The 21,520-nt window shown below is 44.6% G+C and overlaps 1 protein-coding gene across 1 annotated transcript in view; it reads right to left on the bottom strand.

The window, feature by feature from the left end:
- The window catches only part of LOC115656301 (vitellogenin-2-like), a 40,827-nt gene extending 32,728 nt beyond the window's left edge, over positions 1–8,099 (bottom strand). Inside the window, exons 1-9 of the mRNA XM_030572839.1 lie at positions 8,056–8,099; positions 7,805–7,821; positions 7,462–7,613; positions 4,028–4,279; positions 3,689–3,850; positions 3,369–3,517; positions 2,468–2,618; positions 2,190–2,347; positions 1,938–2,103 (exon numbers count right to left, since the gene is read on the bottom strand). Coding sequence (XP_030428699.1) covers positions 1,938–2,103; positions 2,190–2,347; positions 2,468–2,618; positions 3,369–3,517; positions 3,689–3,850; positions 4,028–4,279; positions 7,462–7,613; positions 7,805–7,821; positions 8,056–8,099 — 1,251 coding nt within the window. The remainder of the gene's footprint in view (positions 1–1,937; positions 2,104–2,189; positions 2,348–2,467; positions 2,619–3,368; positions 3,518–3,688; positions 3,851–4,027; positions 4,280–7,461; positions 7,614–7,804; positions 7,822–8,055) is intronic.
- Positions 8,100–21,520: the final 13,421 nt, after the last annotated feature.

Below are 21,520 nucleotides of genomic sequence, written 5' to 3'. Positions count from 1 at the left end.
ACCATCCCAAACACACCAAGACATCTGTTATCTACAGCCAGGGATTCAGATTCCACAGAATATGCTCTAAGGGGAAAGTCCAGGATGTACACCTTAACACACTTAAAATTGTCTTCACCAAACAAGGACACTCCCCCAGAGAAGTAGATCACATCATGGAACTGGCCACCCAAATACACTGAGGGAATCTGCTTCAATACAGAAAAAACACCTGCTTTGATGGTGCACACCTAGTTGTTTCCTGCCACCCTGTACTGGGGCTCATACAGGGTATCATTCAACAGTTATAATCCAGACTTGATGGGGACCACATTTGGAAGGAAATCTTTCCCAAGCCCCCCTCTTCTGGCCTTCAAACAACTGTCTGTCAAAAACTTCCCAGCCTCTCCAAGTTCATCATCAGAAGCAAGCTCCGCATATCACAGAAGGAAGGGACCTCAGGAGGTCATCTAGTCCAACCCCCTGCTCAAAGCAGGACCAATTCCCAGACAGATCTTTACCCCAGTTCCCTAAACAGCCCCCTCAAGGATTGAGCTCACAACTCTGGGTTTAGCAGGCTGATGCTCAAACCACTGAGCTATCCCTTCTCCACTCCCCCTCCCCACAAAAGAAATTTTCCAGATACACATACCTATCCCCAGCCTCTCTCCTACCAACTAAAGTGGCACCAGACCTGCCATAACAGATGCAAAGCCTGCAGATGTAACTGCACTGCTAAAATGATTTTAAAAAACCCACAACACAGCTTTCAAAATCAATGGGTCTTACACATGCCTGTCACAACATGTGGTGTTTCTCATCAAATGCACTAAATGCCCCAGTACAACTATGTGGGTGAAACTAGACAATCACTACATTCTCAAATGAACTCAAACAGAAAAATGTTTAAAGATAAAAACACCATATCAGGCATGGGTGAACATTTTTCACAAAATGATCACTCCATATCTGACCCCTCAGTTCTCATCCTCAAAGGAAACCTGCACAACACCTTCAAAAGACAAGCCTGGGAGCTTAAATTCATAATGTTACTAGATACTGCTTATCATAAAGACACTGGATTTATGGCTTATTGCAACAATCTGTAACCTTCCACCCTCCCGTTTTTCTATCCTATGGCTGCAGTGATATTAACTGGACACTTTACTTTGAATGTAAGTACTTCTGGTAAACAATCTGTTCCATCCTGTGTTTAGCATGACAATAAGGGAAGATCTACACTGCAGTATTACTTTGGTATAACTACATCTCTTAGGGTATGTCTACACTACCCGCCGGACCGACCTATTGGGGATTGATTTATCGTGTCTAGTGTAGACGTGATAAAATCAATCCCCGATCACTCTGCCATCGACTCTGGAATACCACCACGGCTAGAGGCTTGAGCGGAGTCAATGGGGGAGCGGCAGCGGTCAACTTGTCGCCGTCCTCATGGCCCGGTAAATCGACCTAAGATACGTCGACTTCAGCTACACTATTCGCGTAGCTGAAGTCAGTGTATCTGAGGTCAACCCCCCTTCCCAGTGTAGACCTAGCCTCAGAGATGTGAAAAATCTCCACTCCTAAGTGATATAGTTATATCAGCCTAAGTGCCACCATAGACAGTTCCATGTCGGAGGGGGGGCTTTTCCTGCCGACATAGCTACCACCTCTCATGGGGGATTAACTACATCAACAGGAGAGCTCTCTCCCATCAGCATAGAGTGTCTTCATTAAAGCACTACAGCTGCACTGATGCAGCATTTTAAGTGTAGACTTGCCCTGAGTACCTGTCCTACACCTGAAGAGCAGCTCTGTGTAGTTCGAAAGCTTGTCTCTTTCACCAACAGGAGATAGTCCAGTAAAATATATTAACCCCCCTACACACACACCTTGTCTCTCTAGTAGAAGAATTACAAGACAATGGAATGAGGAATGATCCTATGTATTGTACTCACTGCTACAGCTTGTAAAGTGTGGTCATCAGCTTTGGATAAATGGAAGGCGAGAGCGATAGTCAGAGCTGATTCCAAATAGCTGAGGTCCTCATTATGAATTTTTTGCTTAAGGAACATGAACGTCTCAGTAGTTCCTGCTGCACAGATTACGCTCAATAACCAGCGCCTGTAAACAAGAGGAGGCACCTATTATTTTCATTGTCAGAATTTCTCTATTCAGAAATATTGATTGAGAGTGATACAGTCAGTTACCTATATTGAGGTTTATCAGCACATTGTTTCCAAAGAGACTCAAGGTTTTCAGGCATTGCTACACGACAAAGCTGGATAAGTTCTAAGAATTTGGCTGGAGCTTCTCTATTGTACCCTTGTTGATTATGCTGAATTAATTGTTGCAGTATTTCTACTATCTGATACAAAAACAGAAGGCAGAAGGGATTACAAGATATCTTAGGTGTCTGAAATAATTTGCTGATCTTCCGCTAGCTTTATAAATAATGAAAGAGCCTAAAATATTAAGCATCTTATACCTGTGATTCAGGATTTTTCTTCTTTATTAGATGAATTGGCATCTGGAGTAGTTCTTTTGCAAAATCATAACGAAGACTTCCATAATTTTGCAGCTGAATTTCTGATGTGCTTGCTTGACTGTTTCTAATATCATTCAAAGTAAGTTCTTGCCTGCAAGGAAAAGAGTGAAATGTAGCATAACATTTTACTTTGGGTGCTCCATTTGTCTAAGCTAAACCAATGGATATTATAGCTGAATGAAAGACTCCCAACAACAATTTCACATTGTCTGCAAATGGATCAGAAAATTCTCAGATTTATTCATTATTCAAAATCATTGAAATTTCTTGAGGTTATCATTTTATATTTGCAGATTGCTCACAGACTGTTCAGTAAGAATATTAACAAGTCACTCCATGTTGGCTATTTCTATAAGCCCTCAGGGTGTTGGAAGGCTTAATTGAAGTTTGTAAACACATGGAGATCTGTGGCTAAAAATATCAAGTGTACAATATGAGCGTGTATGAAACTTGCAACAACATGAACATTTTTACAGTGAAAAGTTTAGATTTAAATCTCACAGCTTCTCTATCATTTTAACAAACCAAACAGAGGAGACATTAGTATTAACAGCATCTTATTGATATTTACATTTCTCAGATATTTCAGTTTACTTACCCCTGGCATGTACTCGGCAAAAGTGAAATGCCACATACAGCAATTTGGGCTGCATTAATTACATAGAAGAAACTTAGATACAGGCAGAGACGCGTAGGGCCAGATCATTCCTCTGAATGCCAAAAACTAACAAAATAACCATCCAGTTGCAGCATTTTTGTTTTATCCCCAAAGTCCTGGTGAATGTATTTTAAATGTATTCTCCCAGTTCTGATCATTATACTTAAAACAGCTGAGGCCTACCTTGCTTCCATGACAGCAGCACCAGCAGGTTCACTGAAAGGGGAGATCTGATAGACCTGCTGGGACGCAGCTTGTGTGATTAGGGCACCAGCATCTGTGTATTTCATTTTGTAGGTGAATGCAGCTGTTCCTTTCACGATCTTTTCTTTCTAAAAGGGCAAAGAACTCACATAGTAAATGAGAACAGACCATTGTTTAACTCCAGATTTATTATGAATGGGCCAAATTCACCATTGAAATGAGTATACTACTTAAATCAGTTAGTGATATGTCTATACGTCTGCAGTTAATTTGGCATTCTATGGTTATATGTTCCATACCAGTGGGCAGGTAGCACAAGGGCGGATGTAAGCCATTCCAATGTTCTTCACCACTTTATCCTGGCAGTTGTTGAGGTCTTTGGTTTTGAATACTGTGACTCGGTTACTCTTCTTGTCTTCCTGAAAAACGTATTTTGTATGGCAGACACCTTCAATCCCGGCCTATAGAGATTGATAGAGCTTAATTGCATTTCTAATTTGAAACAGACTTTAATTCCAGGACAAGGAGCAGGTGAACTAGTAACCTTCCTGGAAACTGTATCTGAACCAAAATAATTTTATAATAAAAAATGAATGTTTGTTCTTATGGCAAAGTAGAATTAGAAAGGAAAAACAAACCTCTTGCAAGTCATATGCATTCTGTGACTTTTTGACAGTTATCTGCAACAGGTTCAGAATCCCTCTCACTAGGTTAACACATGTGACAGGAGTATCTTTGGGGGCATAAATGTTCCCAAACTGCCCTCTGTTGTATTCAAACTTAAAGAGTTGGGTGAGGCATGATGCAATTGTCTGGATAAGTTTGGAAGATTGAGTGAATGGATCTCTGGGCCAGATTCCATTGTATTCGTCCAGCTGTGGAGATAGGATCTGAGAACAAAATACAGAAAATGCACCTGTCAAAATTTTTGTTAGTTAAAAATATTTCCCCAAGAGAAGAATCTGAGCTCCATCACAAAGCCACTTGTCCAAACATTGCATAAAATTATCTTCTTTCCTTTCCTGTACTTGGGTCTGGGATGAGGCTGTAAAGACACAATTTCCACAAAGGATTTCTGCCTACCCAAAGTTCTGACAGAGAATAAAACAAATCATGCAACCTTCATTAGCCCCACAAACCTGGTAGTGCCACCTGAACATTCAAGTGGAGAGTGAAAACTCTGATTACACAGACTATCTGCGGGGGCGGGAAATACCTTCCCTATCCCCAAAGGTTCAGTCAGCTTTCACACAAAGTGTTCTGGGAAGCTCAGCCGAAACACTGCTTATGTTGCCTCCAAATACAAATGTTTAGAATTATGGCTGCTGGCCACCGCTGCACAAAAACATCATGGATTAGGAGAATGAGAGGAGCATTGTTTTTAATAGGGGAGTAGGAAGGATCTCTCGTTCCTACCAGCTCAGATATTATGCCTTTCCCTCTGGGGGTATGAACCAATTATAGTGCTAGCAACCTATAAAAGGTGTTTAATTTTACAAGTACTTACTTGTAATCTAGAGACATGGAGGAAAGGGGGCTGTAAAAACAGGACATTCCCTATATATAATTCTAATTTTATTCTAAGCCTTAATAGTGACTGCTGATAAGTGTGGACTGCCCCTTTGTCATTTTAACCTACTTCAGTATTCTGCAATTCAGAATCCCTGCACGTTGCCCTCAGTGATATAAAGACAGGGCTACAGAAACAATAGACATTTAAGGTCAATTTTTGGTTTCTTTTACACCAGTGAAACTCATAGAGTTCAGCTGGGTGTCTCCAGTATAACTGTGATCAGAATTTAGCAAAGTGAATACATATTTCTAAAAGATAATATATTGTTTCCATTCAGATCTTTCATTGTGTTATCATTATCCTATCGTGCAGTGAGGTATATAATAAATTATGTAGGTGTGGCACAAATCCATTTGTTACAGTAAATGTAACAAAGAAAAATAGCTTCTGCACCAAATTCTGGCAGTGTGTGTGTGTGTGTATATTTCCCCACATTTGTCTCTTATTTCCATTTGCTTAGATGCTTAGACTCCTTTTTTCTTGCCATGTTTTAAACTATTGAATTCATTTTTTCTAATGAATAGGAACACTCCTACAGCTGGGATATTATTGTTGTAATTTTCCAGTTCTGAATAAAAAATAAGCTAAACAATATTGAAAAAACAGATCGTGGAAACAGGAAATAACATTAGGTGTGACATTTTATCCACAGCATTCAGCTTTTCTCAAGCTATGGAAAAAATATGACAAACTGGAGTAATTTCATTCTTGAAACTTTATTAACTTTTTAAAACACCATGTTTGTCTGATAAAGTATTTACAAGGACAGTTGTTATAACAAATGCCTCTGGTATTTTTCAAGCATTCAGGGTAATTATGTGAATACAGCCTTCAAGCAAATTATGTAACTTTGTTTTGAAAAGCATCTATAGATCTGGTGCCTGCTCCTGCTTCCATTAAAATCAATGGGGATTTTGCTATTGACTTCTACGGTAGTAGGATCTACCCCATATCTGTAATTTTCCATAAGTAATCTGAGTTCTTCAAAACTTTTGGGGCACTTACTGCTGTGGAGTGCTGACTACTCTGAACTCCTCAGCTTCCAGCAAAACCATCAGGAGATGGGCATTCAGAAACTTATAGGATCAGCTCTGAGGCCAATTTTTAGGTCTGGCTAGGTACAAAACCCTGGACGGTGGCAAAGACGACATTATACCATCTTCACCACCACATCCTGGGGCCACCCAGAGACTAGTCAGCTCCTAACACAACTAAGAGCAGCTTTAGTGCTGCTCTAATTTGAAATAGTCTGCAATAGCCAGTGATGAGCTGCCAAAATATTAACAACAGGTTCCCTCCTCCTCACCCCACGAGGCCGCCCCCTCTGGGACTCCTGCCCCATCCAACCCCCACGTTCCTTGATGCCCCCCGGGACCCCTGCCCCATCCAACCACTCCTTCTCCCTGTCCCCTGACCGCCCCTGGAATCCCTGCCCCTGACTGCCCCCCGCCACCCCATCCAACCCCTGCTCCTTCCTGACTGCCCCCCCCAGGACCCTTGCCCCCATTCAATCCCCCTGTTCCCTGCCCTCTGATCGCCCCACCCCTATCCACCCCCCCAACTCTCCTGCCCTCTTCCAACACCCCCTCCCTGCTCCCTGCCCCCTTACCGCACTGCTCAGCTGGGACCAGGGCCAGCGCCAGGGGGCCCGAGCCGAGCCGGGCTGGAGCCACTTGGCCAAGACCGGGGCCAAGGTGGAGCCGCTCTGCAGGGGTCGGTGCCATGGGGCCCGAGCTGAGCCAGGCCGGAGCCGTAACCGTGGGGCCAGGACCAGCACCGGCACCACAGGGGCCTGGACCAGCACCGGTGCTGTGGGGGCTGAGTTGGAGACGCGGGGCTGGGACCAGCACCAGCGCCACGGGGGCAAACCGGAGCCACGGGCCCGAAGCTAGGGGTGCTCGTCTGGGGCCGGGACAGGACGGGGCCTGGGGGCGCTCGGCAGGGGGGGTGCCAGGCTGGAGGGAGCTGCTTGGCCAGAACCAGGAGCTGGGCTGGAGGGAGCTGTTGAGCCTGCCGCACTTCCCCTCCCCACAACCGGATCTAAAAGGTCTTCTAAATTTAACAGCCAGTTCTTGCGAACTGGTGCAAACCGGCTCCAGCTCACCACTGGCAATAGCTCTGCACTGTGATAGCGAAAGACAGCAGCAGCACTACAACATTGAGTCATGCCCTCTTTCCCCAGCCACCTCCTTAGCTGAGCACCTGCACTTGGAACTGGCGGGGGGGGGGCGGGGGAGTATACAGATGAACACACTGACTCTGCACTACCTGGGGATTCCCCCATGCTGGGGGAAATCCTTAACTGACTCGCTACACCAGCTTTACAGGCCCTTTGTATATGGTCATATCAGAGCCAAGAACAGGGTCCTAGGATTCTAATTGTTCTCTGGCTGCCAGTCCATTACATAGGCCTGGATGTATTACTAGTACTTCCATTACTATTTAATGCATCTTCCTTTGCTTGCTTGCTTGCTTTCCTTCATATACATTATCGTTTACCTTCAGCATGTGATAGTTATGTGACAATCCGCTGATCTCTATTTTACTTGTCAACCTCAGCCCAGCTCTTGTCAATCCTTCGTCTTGCAGACCATGCAGAATGAGGCCTTCATAGCTGTACAAGTAGCTCTTGCTGTTACTAAAACCAGGTTCTAACCAAAAAAAAGTAGTTGAAGTATCTACTTATGCTAACATTTTTGTGACATTATAGTTCATCATCATCACAACAAAAAGTCACATGTCCGATTCTACCACCAGAAAAACAGGAGAGTCAGGGGGAGATGTACCAGTATATATGATGGCAGAGTTAGGTTCATTAATTAAAAATGAGCAGTAGACTTACCAATGTCATGTTTCTGACTCTCTGTGGGGGAAAAAATCAAAAGGATATGTGAGGCACTGGGGACAACTATTTTGACTTCACATTTAATATACTGACATCCATAAAACTCCAATAAAGCTTGTGACTAGGGCTTTAAAAAGTGCCTAAGGGAGTTCAGCTCCATCTCTCATGAATGTCAATGAGATTTGGGTGCCTAATCTCTTTGGGCTCCCTCTGCACATCCCAGCCAAGTATTATTGGAAGAACGGAACTTACCCACAAAAGTGAACACCAGTGCCAGTATGATTCTCCTCATGATGAAGGTGAAAGAAGCTCTCAGGGGAACATGCAGCTTTTATAGAAGAAGAATTATTAACCAGTAGGCACTGCTGGGGTGAATTTTGTTGAGTTATCAACTTTTTATCAAGTTACTCAAACATTTTTTTTCTGATGCTGTTGACTTTTTATTCTGAACGGAAGGTATCGTTGGCATATTCCCACTCTCATCATTCCACCTGAGTCATTTATACCTTTTGAAAATAACTTTCAAAACAGGGTTGTTGTTTTTTTAAAGGATCATTTTAAAACAAAATATTTAATTCATAAGGAAAATTGTTGATGATTCTTATTTTCTGGGTTTCTAATGCTGTAATGTTTGTGAAAACTTTGTCCTGGTTATTCTGACCTGACATAAGTCACAAAAGCTTATCTAACTGATAATGGCTCAGAAGAATTGTGCAAAAACACCAGAGCAGCAGAGTGTCACAAGGTTGTCATTACCTTAGTAACCGTACAAAAAAGGTTCATTTTTATGTACTATTTGTGCATATACTAAAGTAACATAGCAATATTAAATTTGCCTAATCGTTACAATGGCTATGACTGGAAAAAAAGGTAATTAACTTTTTTTTGTCGCTATTTTCTATGAGAAAGCGGTGTTAATAACTTAGGGTATCGCTATACTGTATTGTAAACCTGGAATGCAGGTTTCAGCCCAGACCCCACGTTGGCCTAACACAAAATCTTTCTGGCTTGGGTTAGTAAGCACTCAGGACCCAGGTCCAAGCCAGCCAAGAGAAATACGGGGCCCTGGAAGTCACGTTCACTGGAGACCTCAGCCCCCTCCCATTTCACTTGATTTACACAGAAGTTACAGACTTGGCGGAGGGGGGCAGCACCTAAGCTTGGGACCCAACTACAACTACCCTCTCTTTCCCTTCCTCTCATCAGCCCTGCCCCACAGACCCCCTCACACCCCCAGGGATGGGTCCAAGTCCTAGTCCCACTGTGACTCAGGTCCAAGCCTTAACATGTTGCAGTGTGGATGCAGCCCTGAGTCAGGAGGGCTGTGTAGTGCAGTATGGATGCATTGCCACAATTGTGAGACCCCAGGGCCAACAACTATAACTATAAATCCAAGCTTACAATGCAGTGTGGACACTCAGGCACAGGCTAGGCAACATCAAGTCCACAAGTGCAGAGCCCACAGACCAGGGTTTATAATGCAGTGTAGACAAACCCAGAGGTCAGAATGTTTCTCTCCACTCATGTGGGCGGGTTGAACTGGGTTGCAGAGTAAGAGAAGTATGTGGGGGAACAGTTTTATCCCAGCAGGAATATTGCTGGATCATACAGCATCTGATCTGACTGGTGACATTAATATTTGAATGTCTGATGCTAAACACCCTGCCAGAATTATTATGTCAGTGGGATTACTTGTGTGAGTATGGGGAACAGGCATTGAGCCATAAGCAAGAGGGCTGTAATTTTCAAATTTCAAGTGTCTCTCCCTTTTGTTTTTAGGAAAAGTGCCTAGATTTAATTTATTATTCTTAGCAAATCCAAAATACAGTTTATTGAAATATGGCGTTATAATTCACTGAATTTTACATAAATTGAGCTGTCAAGCTTAGCCAAGTCAGGTGATTTAGTTTTGCTAAATTACATTTGTTTGGCCCCTGATGTAATTTCTAATATAATTGAACGGTGGGGATTATTTTTAGCTCCTCAAATTTTCTCTTTTTTATAAGGTCTGAGAAAATGTAGATGTTGCTCCTTAATCAGCGGTTTCTTCTGATTCATAATGATAGCATTAAGCCCAAATCTGTTTTACCTCTTCCTAGTAAATACTTGATTAGAAAAAGTAATATTTCACTCTGTACAAAGAGTGAGAGAGAAACCAGCTTTATCTTTCAGAACTTGGGGTGTGTCTATACTACCCAGATTGGTGGGAAGTGTTCAATGTATTGGGGATCGATTTATCACGTCTCGTCTGGACACGATAAATCGATCAGCTAATCGACGCCTGTACTCCACCTCGGCAGGAGGAGTAAGCAGAGTCGACAGGGGGGCCACGGCAGTTGACTCACTGCCGTGATGACGACCAGGTAAGTTTAACTAAGATACTTCGACTTCAGCTAGGTGAATAGCGTAGCTGAAGTTGCGTATCTTAGGTTGAAACCCTGCCCCGCTAGTGTAGCCCAGGCCTAAGAGTGTTTGTAGCTGAACTGAATAGATTTGAAAGGTTAATTCATCCTAGATTCATAGACTTTAAGGCCAGCAGGGACCATCATGATCATCTAAAGTGACCTTGTGCACATTGCAGGCCACAGACCGCCCCCACACACACACACACTCCTGTAATAGAGCCATAACCTTGGGCTGAGATAATGAAGTCCTCAAATCATGATTTAAAGACTTCAAGTTACAGAAAATCCACCATTTATACTACTTCAAACCTGCAAGTGACCTGTGCTCCATGCTGCACATGGTGAAAAGCCCGCAGGGTCTTTGCCAATCTGACCGGGTGGAAAAATTCCTTCCCGATCCCAAATATGGCAATCCTTCCATCCCCTGCACAAAATAACTGGCTTTGTATGAGACATTACATAAAAGAATTCTTTCCAGGCAGGCTGCAGCAGCAGCTTCTCTCTTCATGTTCCCTATGTCGGGGGGGTTCTTGGCTAATGTACCATGCTGACGGATCCCATGGGCCCCTATGCCAGCCTTCACTTCATTTTCCTCATCAGCCTGTTTGGAGCTGATGTTCAGCTCTATTCTGTGTCAGGCAATAGGTGCAAAGGCTCCTCCCACTGTAACATAGTGTAGGCCTCTCTCTTTAAAATTAGTCGTGTAATCAGTGATGAGCTGCCAAAATATTAACAACAGGTTCCCTCCTTCTCACCCCACGAGGGGGTCGTGGCCGTTCCCCCTCGGGACTCTTTCCCCATCCAACACCCCCCACGTTCCTTGATCCCCCCCAAGGGACCCCTGCCCCATCCACCCCCCTTCCCTGTCCCCTGACTGCCCCCTGCTGCCCCATCCAAACCCTCCTCTCATTCCTGATGGCCCCTGGGGACCTCTGCCCCATCCAACCACTCCTTCTCCCTGTCCCCTGACCACCCCTGGAATCTCTTCCCCTGACTGTCCCCCGCCACCCCATCCAACCCCTGCTCCTTCCTGACTGCTCCCCCAGGACCCTTGCCCCCATTCAATCCCCCTGTTCCCTGCCCTCTGATCACTCCACCCCATCCAACCCCCCAATTCCCCTGCCATCTTCCAACACCCCCTCCCTGCTCCCTTACCACACTGCCTGGAGCCGCTCAGCTGGTACTGGGGCCAGCGCTGGGGGGCCCGAGCCGAGCCAGGCTGGAGCCACTCAGCCAAGGCCAGGGCAGAGCCACTGTGCCGGGGCCGGTGCCATGGGGCCCGAGCCGAGCCAGGCCAGAGCCGCAACCGCGGAGCCGGGACCAGCATCGGTGCCACGGGGGCCAGGCCGGGACCAGCACCGGTGCCACAGGGGCCAGGACCAGCACTGGCGCTGTGGGGGCTGGGCTGAAGCCGCAGGGCTGGGACCAGCACCAGTGCCACGTGGGCCGGGCCGGAGCCACAGGGCGAAGCTGGGGGTGCTTGGCTGGGGCCAGGACAGGACAGAGGCTGGGGGCGCTTGGCCGGGGTGCCAGGCTGGAGGGAGCCGCTCAGCTGGGACCAGGAGCTGGGCTGGAGGGAGCCGCTGAGCCGGCCGCACCTCCCCTCCCCCCCGTGCCCCAGCTTACCTGCATGCCTGCTGCTTCTTTCAGGCTTCCCCCGAACATCTGATTCCCAGGAAGCAGGTGAGGGGAGCTTTCAGGAGAGGAGGGGAAAGTGAGCTGGGGCCAGGGCAGCATGCTGAAGCTTTTGTTAAATAAAGCCCTTATAGAACCGGTTGTCTTGGAACAACCAGTTCTAAAAGGTCTTCTAAATTTAACAACCGGTTCCTGCGAACCTGCTCCAGCTCACCACTGTGTGTAATCACCGAAGGGCCTCCCAGTGAAAGCGGTCTCTCACATGAGGCAGGCGGACTCAGGATCTGCATACTCAGAGTCTGTAGGAGTCATTTTGTTATGTATCTAATAAAGACAGTTGTGGGTTACACTGTACACCCCTGGTCTCACTTCCCAAAGTACAGAGGCTGTAGTATACTTACAAGAAAGACACTCTCAGCTCCCTGTCCATGCTAGAAAGCCTGACATGGTGACAGATGTGACCACATTTCACATTAAGCAGTTGTTTTTGTCAGGAGCACAGTGGATCAAATTACTACACACAGACAAGAAACTGCAATCAGCAGACCAGCAGAAAGCAAACAGAAGATACAGAGTACTGAGACACATTGGCCACGTCTACCTTCAATTGGGTGAAGATGTACCTGTTGTCATCAGACTTTACACATCCCTCCTGATGTATTGAGATGCAACCCTTCTACGTAGCAAGGTACAATCCCACTACGTAGCAAGGTGCCATCTCTCACCTTGTACATGTTAGTTCAACCAAAACAACTCTATCCATCATATTACCCTTTTGGCCTTGTCATTGGGATGGGTCAGCCTGTTCCTTGTTATCTGTGTGGCATGTACAAGTATGTGAATGGGCCGATATCTGGTGCCCGGTACCTTTTAGGTATGTTTCTTTGTGCCGCATCAGCCCTTTCCTTGCCAGCTTCTGCGAGCAGGGCCTGCCTCTGGCTCACAGCTTTACTTTGCTTTATGTTAGCAAAGTCTTGACCATTCCTTTAGTTCAGGCCTTAGGCCTCATACTGGGCCTCTGATAAGGGTTTATGTTTCAGGGCCTCATCTTACTACACCTGTGCTAGCGCTTCTTACTAGTGTGCTAAAAATAGCAGTGTACCTAGGGTAGCATGGGCAGTGCAGTTACTTGGGCTAGCTGCCTGGGTACAAACCCAAGGAGTCTGGGAGGGGTATACAAACTCAGATAGCTAGTCAGACTTGCTGCCCATGTACTGCTGTTTTTAGTAAGCTAACTCAAACAGTGCTAGCGCAGTGACATCAACGCAAGCTGGGAATCCCACTGCCCAGGTCAAAGGTAGATGTAAATAGGTCTTTAACAATGGCTGTACCGGGCCAGACCAAAGGTCCATCTAGCCCAGTATCCTGTCTTCTAGCAGTGGCTGGTGCTAGACCCTGCAAAAGGAGTGCACTAAATAGAGTAAGTCACTGAGTGATCCAGTCCCTGTCATCCAGTCCCAGCTTCTGACCATCACAGGCTCAGGGACACCAAGATCATGGTGTAGTCCCCCTGACCATCTTGGCTAATAGCTGTTGATGGACCTATCCTTCATTAACTTATTGAATTATTTTTTGAATCCACTTATACTTTTAGCTTTCACAACATTCCATGGTAACAAGTTCCACAGGCTGACTGTGTGTTATGTGAAGAAGTACTTCCTTTTGTTTGTTTTAAACTTGCTGCCCATTAATTTCATTTGGTGACCCCCTAGTTCTTGGGTTATGTAAGGGGATAAATAACACTTCCTTAGTCAGCTTTCTCCACAACATTCATGATTTTAGAGTACCTCTATCAGATATTCCCTTAGTCATTTCTTTTCTGAACTGAACAATCCCAGTCTTTTTAATCTCTCCTCATATGGAAGTTGTTCCAGGGCCCTAAATGTTGTTGCCCCTCTCTGTATTTTTCCCACTTCTAATACATAGTTTTTGAGATGCGGCAACCAGAGCTCCACACAGTATTCAAGGTGTGGGTGTGCTAGGGATTTATAAGTGGTGGTATGATGTTTTCTGGCTTATTATCAGTTTCCTAATGGTTCCTAACCTTTTTTGACTGCCACTGTACATTGAGGGAATATTTTCAGAGAACTAGCCAGAATGACTCCAAGATCTCTTTCTCGAGTGGTAACAGATCATTTAGACTCCATCATTTTATATGTACAGTTGGGATTATGTTTTCCAGTGTGCATTATTTTGCATTTATCAACATGGAATTTCATCTGCCATTTTGTTGCCCAGTTGCCCAGTTTTGTGAGATCTCTTTGTAACTCTTCACAGTCTGGTTTGGCCTGAACTATCTGGAATAATTTTGTATCATCTGTAAACATTGGTCTGGAAAAAGGGTAAAGAGTGGCATTTATGAATATGTTGAACACACTGGTTCAGTTCAGATCCCACAGGGACCCTGTTATTTACTTTTCTCCATTCTGAAAACTGACCATTTATTCCTACTCTATACATACAAAAACCTTAACTGTTCAGAATTTTGAATGCAAGAGGTGATAGTCCCTAGTATTGGAAAGTTGATAGACAGTTGTTTCAAGGCCAGAAGAGGGAGTCTGGGAAAGATTTCTTTCCAGATGTGGTCCCCATCGAGTCTGGATTGTAATTGTTGAATGATACCCTGTATGGGCCCCATAATGATACTTTGTACGGTGTGGCAGGAAACAACTAGGTGTGCACTGACAAAGCAGGTGTTTTTTCTGTATTGAAGCAGATTCTCCCAGTGTATTTGGGTGGCCTGTTCCTACCCTTTCTTTTAACCAGTCACTGATTTAGGAAAGGACCTTCCTTCTTATCCCATGACAGCTTACTTTGCTGAGCGATCTTGGCTCACACTTGTCCACATATTTGTTAACCCCCTCAGTCCTAGATGAAGTATCTTTGACTTCTCTGATGAAACAATTGCTATTGGGCTCTAGTTGGGGGAAGGCAGGTGGGGCCCCACGGCTGGGCTCTGGGGTCATAGGCGGTTCAGGTGTTTGGGCTGGGTGGGTGCCCTGCAGCTGGGCTCTGGGAGTGGAGGTGGCCGAGAAACAGGAACTGGGTTGTTGTAGTGGTTTCTTTAATGCTCTACTCCTGGGGGTGTGGGAGGAGGATTTTTTTGTGCCTGTATTTTGAAATAAATTATCATACTATTTGAAACTGGTATTATTTTGACAAATAAAATATTCAGAATTTTAAAATAATGTGCTCAGAATTTTTTATTTTTTGGTGCAGAATCGTCCAGGAGTAACACATCATCAAGCACTGCAGTGAAACATGCTACAGATGGTGCCATCACTGAAGAAAAGGTTGTCTATGAAGTTGAGATCACTCAGGTGCTCTGTGCCACACTCAGCACAGATTCGTTAAACAAACTGAAGGCGGATGCACAGAAGTCCTGTAATGCACACCTTACACAGTATTGTACATGAGGGCTGGCCAGGCAGCAAAAGAATTCCACATTACAGCCATATTGGGTTGTGATGCTATACCAATATAACAAAAACCAGCAGGATCTGATTAAGAGGGATAAGGCAAAGATGCCACATTTATCATAAATATAATAATAAAGCAACAGATAAAAATAAACAACGTTGTTTAACCACTTATTCCTATTACTACTTATTCCTTATACATACACGCACACACATTATATATACATATTCATTCACACAATCATTCATTCAGGTTCTGTATAGGTGTTATAGTTACCAGCCTAGAAGTTGCTCATGCCAAGTTACTGGCCAGGTATCTTGGTCATGAAGATGGAGCTGAGTCTGTGTCAGATGAACCTGATGCTCCTGGAGATTGGCAGCAGAACCAGAGACTCAAAGTCCTCAGTTTTTAGAGTCCATTTTTATAGGAATTAATTCCTATGTTAGTCTATGGAAACCATTCCATCCTGCTGTAGCTGACTCAATCAGCAGATGGCACATTCCTGGTGGCTCCACACTCCTTCCAGGTGTTTGAGGTGGATCCCAGTTTACCCTCCAGGGGTTGTCTGGTGGTCCACTTGACACATTCTTCGGCCGATGGATCCTTTCTAGGCTGGCACCTCCCTAACCATTCACAGACATCAAACATTTATCAACATACATTCCATATCTTAACCATATTTTAAATTTACTGTCTCCACCACTTTCGGGGAGTGTGTTAATTCCTATGAGACTCCTGGCCCTTTAATCACAGAGGGTGGGGGTCTGTTTGTTTACATTGTATCAATTACAGCTTAAGGCTAGCATAGTGTTTACTTCAAGAACAAAGCCAATTAACTTATTTGTAAGTTTTACATAGTAATAGAGTTATCTTTCACAGAACAGACACAATCAGTGTTTTCTGCAGACAGAAGCTTACAAGTTTTAACATAAGAACTAAGAGATTTTTGTATTTGGTGAAACTAGGGGAGTCACTGTCACTTGAGGGAATCACTGTTTGTACCCTCTTTAATATCCCTACAGTGAAAGACACTACAGTGTTTCATTACAACAAGGTTAATTAATTAACAACGTGGCAGGACATGTTTAACTGCTTACATGATTCACATCAAAGCGTTCAGAGAACAAAAGCAATAGCTAAGTCAGGTCTAACCCAACACACAGAATGATGGAGAGCTTGTCAGAAATATAGGCCAAGAAACCGAAAAGACTCATTATGGTTTCATGAGATTACGGATGATCCATGGCACAAGATAGCTGCAGATATTTTTGACTTTGGTAAACACTCCTATCTACTACTTTTCCAAATTTCTAGATGTTCTGCATCTGCAAGACAAGTCAGCACTCTCTGTCAATGCTAAACTGAGAGCTGTATTTGCAAGACATGGAATCCCTAAAGAGTTAATGAGTAACCATGTTCCATTTGCAAGCAGAGAAATGGATAACTCAGAGATCTTGGGGAATGAAACTCACTCACTCCAGTCCTGGATAGCCACACTCAGTTGTGAACTTTGGGGCCAGTGCAGCATAGCAGAAAAAACCCATGCCCACTTGTCCCCATGGCACACCTACCCCTAGCCCCATCCCCAAACAAAGAAAGTGGGAGGATCAGTCCAAGGAAAGTTGCCCTGCTTTGCCACCTAGAGTCCTTACACACCTTGGCCAGTCCCAGGCTTGGACCTCCTTTCCAGGATCCTCGTCTTCTCCCTCTCTTGTGTTCCCACTCTCTGCCACCAACTTCTCCTGCCCTGGCTGGTGAGGCCTCCACCACTAGCTCTGCTGCCTTCACTGCAGCACTGAGTTTCAGGCGTTGCCCCAGCCAGCAGAGCCTGAGAGGGAGAGGGAGAGGGAGAGACATCCCACCATCCAAGCCAGTCCTAGAGCCTGCTGCTTCCTGGACACGCCGCTAAGGATCTCCCCTATAGCACCTACCCACCGTTTTCTCCAGCTAAGAATTCCCCCCACCAGGCCCATACCCAGCTAGGAATCACCCTAGCAACACCCCCACACTGCTTACCCTTAGCAACCCACCACTAGTCTGCACTTGGACTGGAGGGATGTAAACTGTAGAGCAGCGGTTCACAAACTGTGGGGCAGGACCTCAAAGTGTGTGGCAACCCCATTTTAATGGGGGGTTGCCAGGGCTGGTTTAGAGTTGCTGTGGCCCAGAGTCAAAGCCAAAGCCCAAGTCCCACTGCCAGGGGCCAAAGCCCAAGGGCTTCAACCCTGGGCAGCAGGGTAGGTTACAGGCTCCCTGCCTGGGGCTGAATCCCTTGGGCTTTGGCTTTGCCCCCACACACACACCTGGGGTGGCGGGGCTCAGGCTTCGGTCATGGCTCAGCCCTGGTATAAATTAAACACTGAGTCTTGTCTGAAATGGGATTACATCTCCACGAAATAGGTACATTTTAGAGAGCATCGGCAGGGTCTCTACAGATCAGCTGGAGCACAACACGTTACAACAGTTGACAGTCACTGCAGCCTGTGGCAGTGGATCCAGCCCCCCAAACACCCCTGAAAATTGCCACCACTTCTCTTCCTGTCAGACCTTGATTGCTTAGTCTGTGCATATGCTGGAGCAGCTGAATGCCCTGCTAATAAATACAACTCATGAACACGGCAAATCAGTAGCAGGCTGTTATAGATTTGCTTTGTTGGAGAATCATATTTAGTCTCTCTCTCTCACACACACACATACATGCATGCACACACATTTGTGTACTTTGGTGATTGACCTAGCACCCTCTAGTCATGGGCTGGTGTTGCCCACAATCTACTGGAATGGCTGAGAGAACCATTCAGACAATAAAATCAGTGTTTCACAAAATGGCTGCATCAGGCAGAGATCCCTCCTTAGCTCTTTTGGAGTTGAGAAACACACCCGAGATCATCCCTGGCCTTCCACTTGCGGTATTCCTTTTTCAGGCCTATGCCACGTAGCCTGGCACTTTAGGATGTTCAGTGGCTAAGCTGCTTGGCAGCATTTATAACTACTTAGGGTTAATATTAAATTGTGCTTTTAGGGGTGTTTATGAGTGTTATTCATTAGAAATGAGCTCAGACCGGATCCCTGATTCTGAACAGCCCCAAATTTTGAATAAAGTTGGATCTAAAGCTGGGTCTGAATTTCCATGCCGGTTTCTTGCTACCAAGCGCTGACCAAAGATCCCATTTCTGAACACGTCACATTTTGGAGAAGTTTGGATACAGTTCAGCATCTTGCAATCACCTTGCAATGTGGTTCAAATAAAAGAAACTGGCAGAGTGTTTTCTGTGAGGGCTCTAGAACTGTGGAATTTGCTCCTCAGTCCAAAATTGTCCAAATTTGGTGATTTTCCTAGTGATCTGCAAGAGACCTCTGAGAGGGTTTTTGGATGGGCTGAGGATGTACTGAAGTCACACGATGAGGATGGGGCAGAAAGGAGTCTCTGTAAGTGGCTGGCTGAGTTCCTGTTGAAAGCAATGTATTAATGCTCCTGGGATTTTATTGTATGTTTAATGAAGCACTAGGGTTGCCTAGAGGCTTCTTATTTACTTAAAATCTAAATAAATAAATAAAAACATTACAAGAAAATTATCCTCTTTGACAAGTCTTCATCCAGCACGCATGAGACCAGAAAGGACATTTGCTTGTTGGCTTAGAGCCCTACAAAACAGGATAATGTGCTTTTGTGCATTGCAGAACGGTTGTGAAACAAACTGCTCCCCTCTCAACTCAGAAGCTGCTTCTGCCACTGGGGTTGAGAAAGTTGTTGACTGGCTCTTGGCTCCCACTGTGGTCAGGTGAACTTGCTTGGGGCAGATCTCCTGCTCTGTAGGAGTGTCTGTCCATTTTGTTTTAGGATCTTTTTGTCTCAATAACTTACCCATTATGTTCTTTTTTCTTCTTCCTTGAGTTTGAACAGGGAGGCCTGAAGAGGAAGAGTCTTCCAAAGAGTGGCATGATGTCTCGGAAGCGTGGTATACTGAAAATTGGTTTAAATGACCAGCGATCACTTTAAGCATGAGAGATTTCCTAATTCTGCTTACAGACTAGGGGGCTTTGAGTGACACCCTGTGGTCTGGGTTGTCTGAGTCAGTCAGCAGCCAGCCTGTCTGGAAAAAGCCAATTTAAAGCAAGAATTGTGCCTCACTGCCTCAGGGAGCAGCCTGTTTTCTCTCTCTCTGTTTTTGGGTTCTTGAGTGTAACTGTTCTGAATTCTAAGAAATAAATTAGTGTTACATTGCAATGTTCCAGCAAAAGTATGTTTATATCGCATCTCTGTGGGTATGTTATGAACATAAATGGAGGATGAGCAGGGCTTGGCATCCAGCCCATGCTGAGACATCTCATGATGGTGAGAGGGTGTGTGAGGGAATGAGCTTTGCTGCCTAAAGGGAGGGAGAAAGGGGCATGCAGCTGCAACCAAAGACTGACTATCATTGGTCAGAATGAGAGTTGGGCATGACTCATGCCAGTACATCCCCTGGCGTTCTGGTGGGTTCATATCTCATATTTATTTCAAGCTCTGTGGTCTGGTGAGTTCTCTTACAATAGTGCACTATGGGGTATCCATGAAACCTGTATTTTCCATCACAGCTCCAGAGTGCAGTGTGTTTGTATTTTTGGCATTAAGCTAGCCTCAGTGCTGGAAGATTCATGCCAGACCATATCCTCTATATGCAACTGTCCTAATATTGCTTTGTTAGAAAGCAAAGGACATAGTAGAAATGAGCTGACTTCCAAATGATCTACATTCTACACAATAGCAACTCCATTGAGTGCAATGTAGTTAAGGGGGGTGATACTGAGATAGTTCCAAGTATTAAAAAAGCAGCTGTGTACACCACACTATTTGTAACACAGGGTAACCATGAAGTAATTGAAAATTTAATTAACATTAAGACTTAATCTTCCCAAAGCACTAAGTTTGGAGCCATGTTTTCAAACAATAAATCCTCACACGCAGTCACAGATGTTGAAAGTATCAGCCTCGGCAAGAAGGAGCTAGCTCACAATTATGCTAATTCTAACCTGCACAAATCTCACCCAGTGTTTTCTGTATATATGAATATTAATAAAATAATAAGAGTTATTAAGAAAAATAATACACCATGATGTAGTGGGACAGGGATGACAGGACTTGAAGCCAGCAGATCTGGAGTTCAGTACCAGAGCTGATACTAGCTCACATCATGACCATAGGTAAGTCATTAAACTACTTGATGCCTCTGTTTCCCTGTCCATATGTTGAGCATAATAATACCAATCATACCTAGCTCACAGGGGTGCTGTGAGTTTAATCAATTACGGTTTAAAATTCTTAGATAGAAGATGCCGTATAAGTGAGAATTACAAGTAATTATAATATTTAGCACTTATACAAAACTTTTTCATCTCAAAGTTTATTGCAAACGTTAACTAAGCCTCACAATGCCAGTTAGACTGTCTTCTGCTTTGCATCAACAGAGTGTCATGTAAAAAGTAAAAAGGTATCAGTAATGAAATGGCTTGGTGGCAATATTCCTCAATAGGATGCTTAATAGTCAATGGGGATAAACACAAAAGGTAAAGGCCATTCCCCACTCAAGTCAACGGTGAAACTCCCATTGACATCAGACTTTCATACAAAAAGGACAAGAGTTTTGGGGCCTGATTTTCACCTCACTAACACCAGTTTTACATGGAGGTAACTCCATCGCTTGCAGTTAAAAAACTCTTGGTTCACACTAGTGTAAGAGCAGAAATTAGGATCTTTATACATTGCAGTAAGAAGTTTGGGGTACTAAGTAGCTACATTCTCAAAACATGCCCCTTCGTGCCTTCTCCCATGCTGCCCTACACATTTGGGAGGTGCAGCCCATAAATGTCCACAAAACGACCTCATTATCCACCTTTAAATCTCTCCTCGAAACTCTTTGCCACTAGACCTACAAAAAACTTGTCAATGTTTAGGCCACATGTGTTAAAACCACACCTCTCACGTTGACTTCTTGTCCTCCCCTGTCTGTTTGTATCCTCTGCTGTCTTTTGTCTTGTACTTAACTGTAAGCTGCTTGGGGTGAGGAATCGTCTTTTTTGTTCTGTGTTTGTACAGCACCTAGCACAATGAATGCTAGTCCCTGACTAGGGCTCCTAGGTGCTGGGTAATAATAAATAATAACAACAATTCTTTACTACATTGTACAGTCCCATTAAGATGGGAAGTAGGTGTGTGCGACATGAAGCAAAACAGACCTCTTCCTTTCTACATATTGTGAAATGAGGGACTCGT

The sequence above is a fragment of the Gopherus evgoodei genome, chromosome 8, assembly GCF_007399415.2.
Source record: "Gopherus evgoodei ecotype Sinaloan lineage chromosome 8, rGopEvg1_v1.p, whole genome shotgun sequence".
Taxonomy (NCBI): domain Eukaryota; kingdom Metazoa; phylum Chordata; order Testudines; family Testudinidae; genus Gopherus; species Gopherus evgoodei.
Note: the sequence above shows the minus strand (reverse complement) of the source record. Positions and strands in the feature narration are given on the sequence as shown.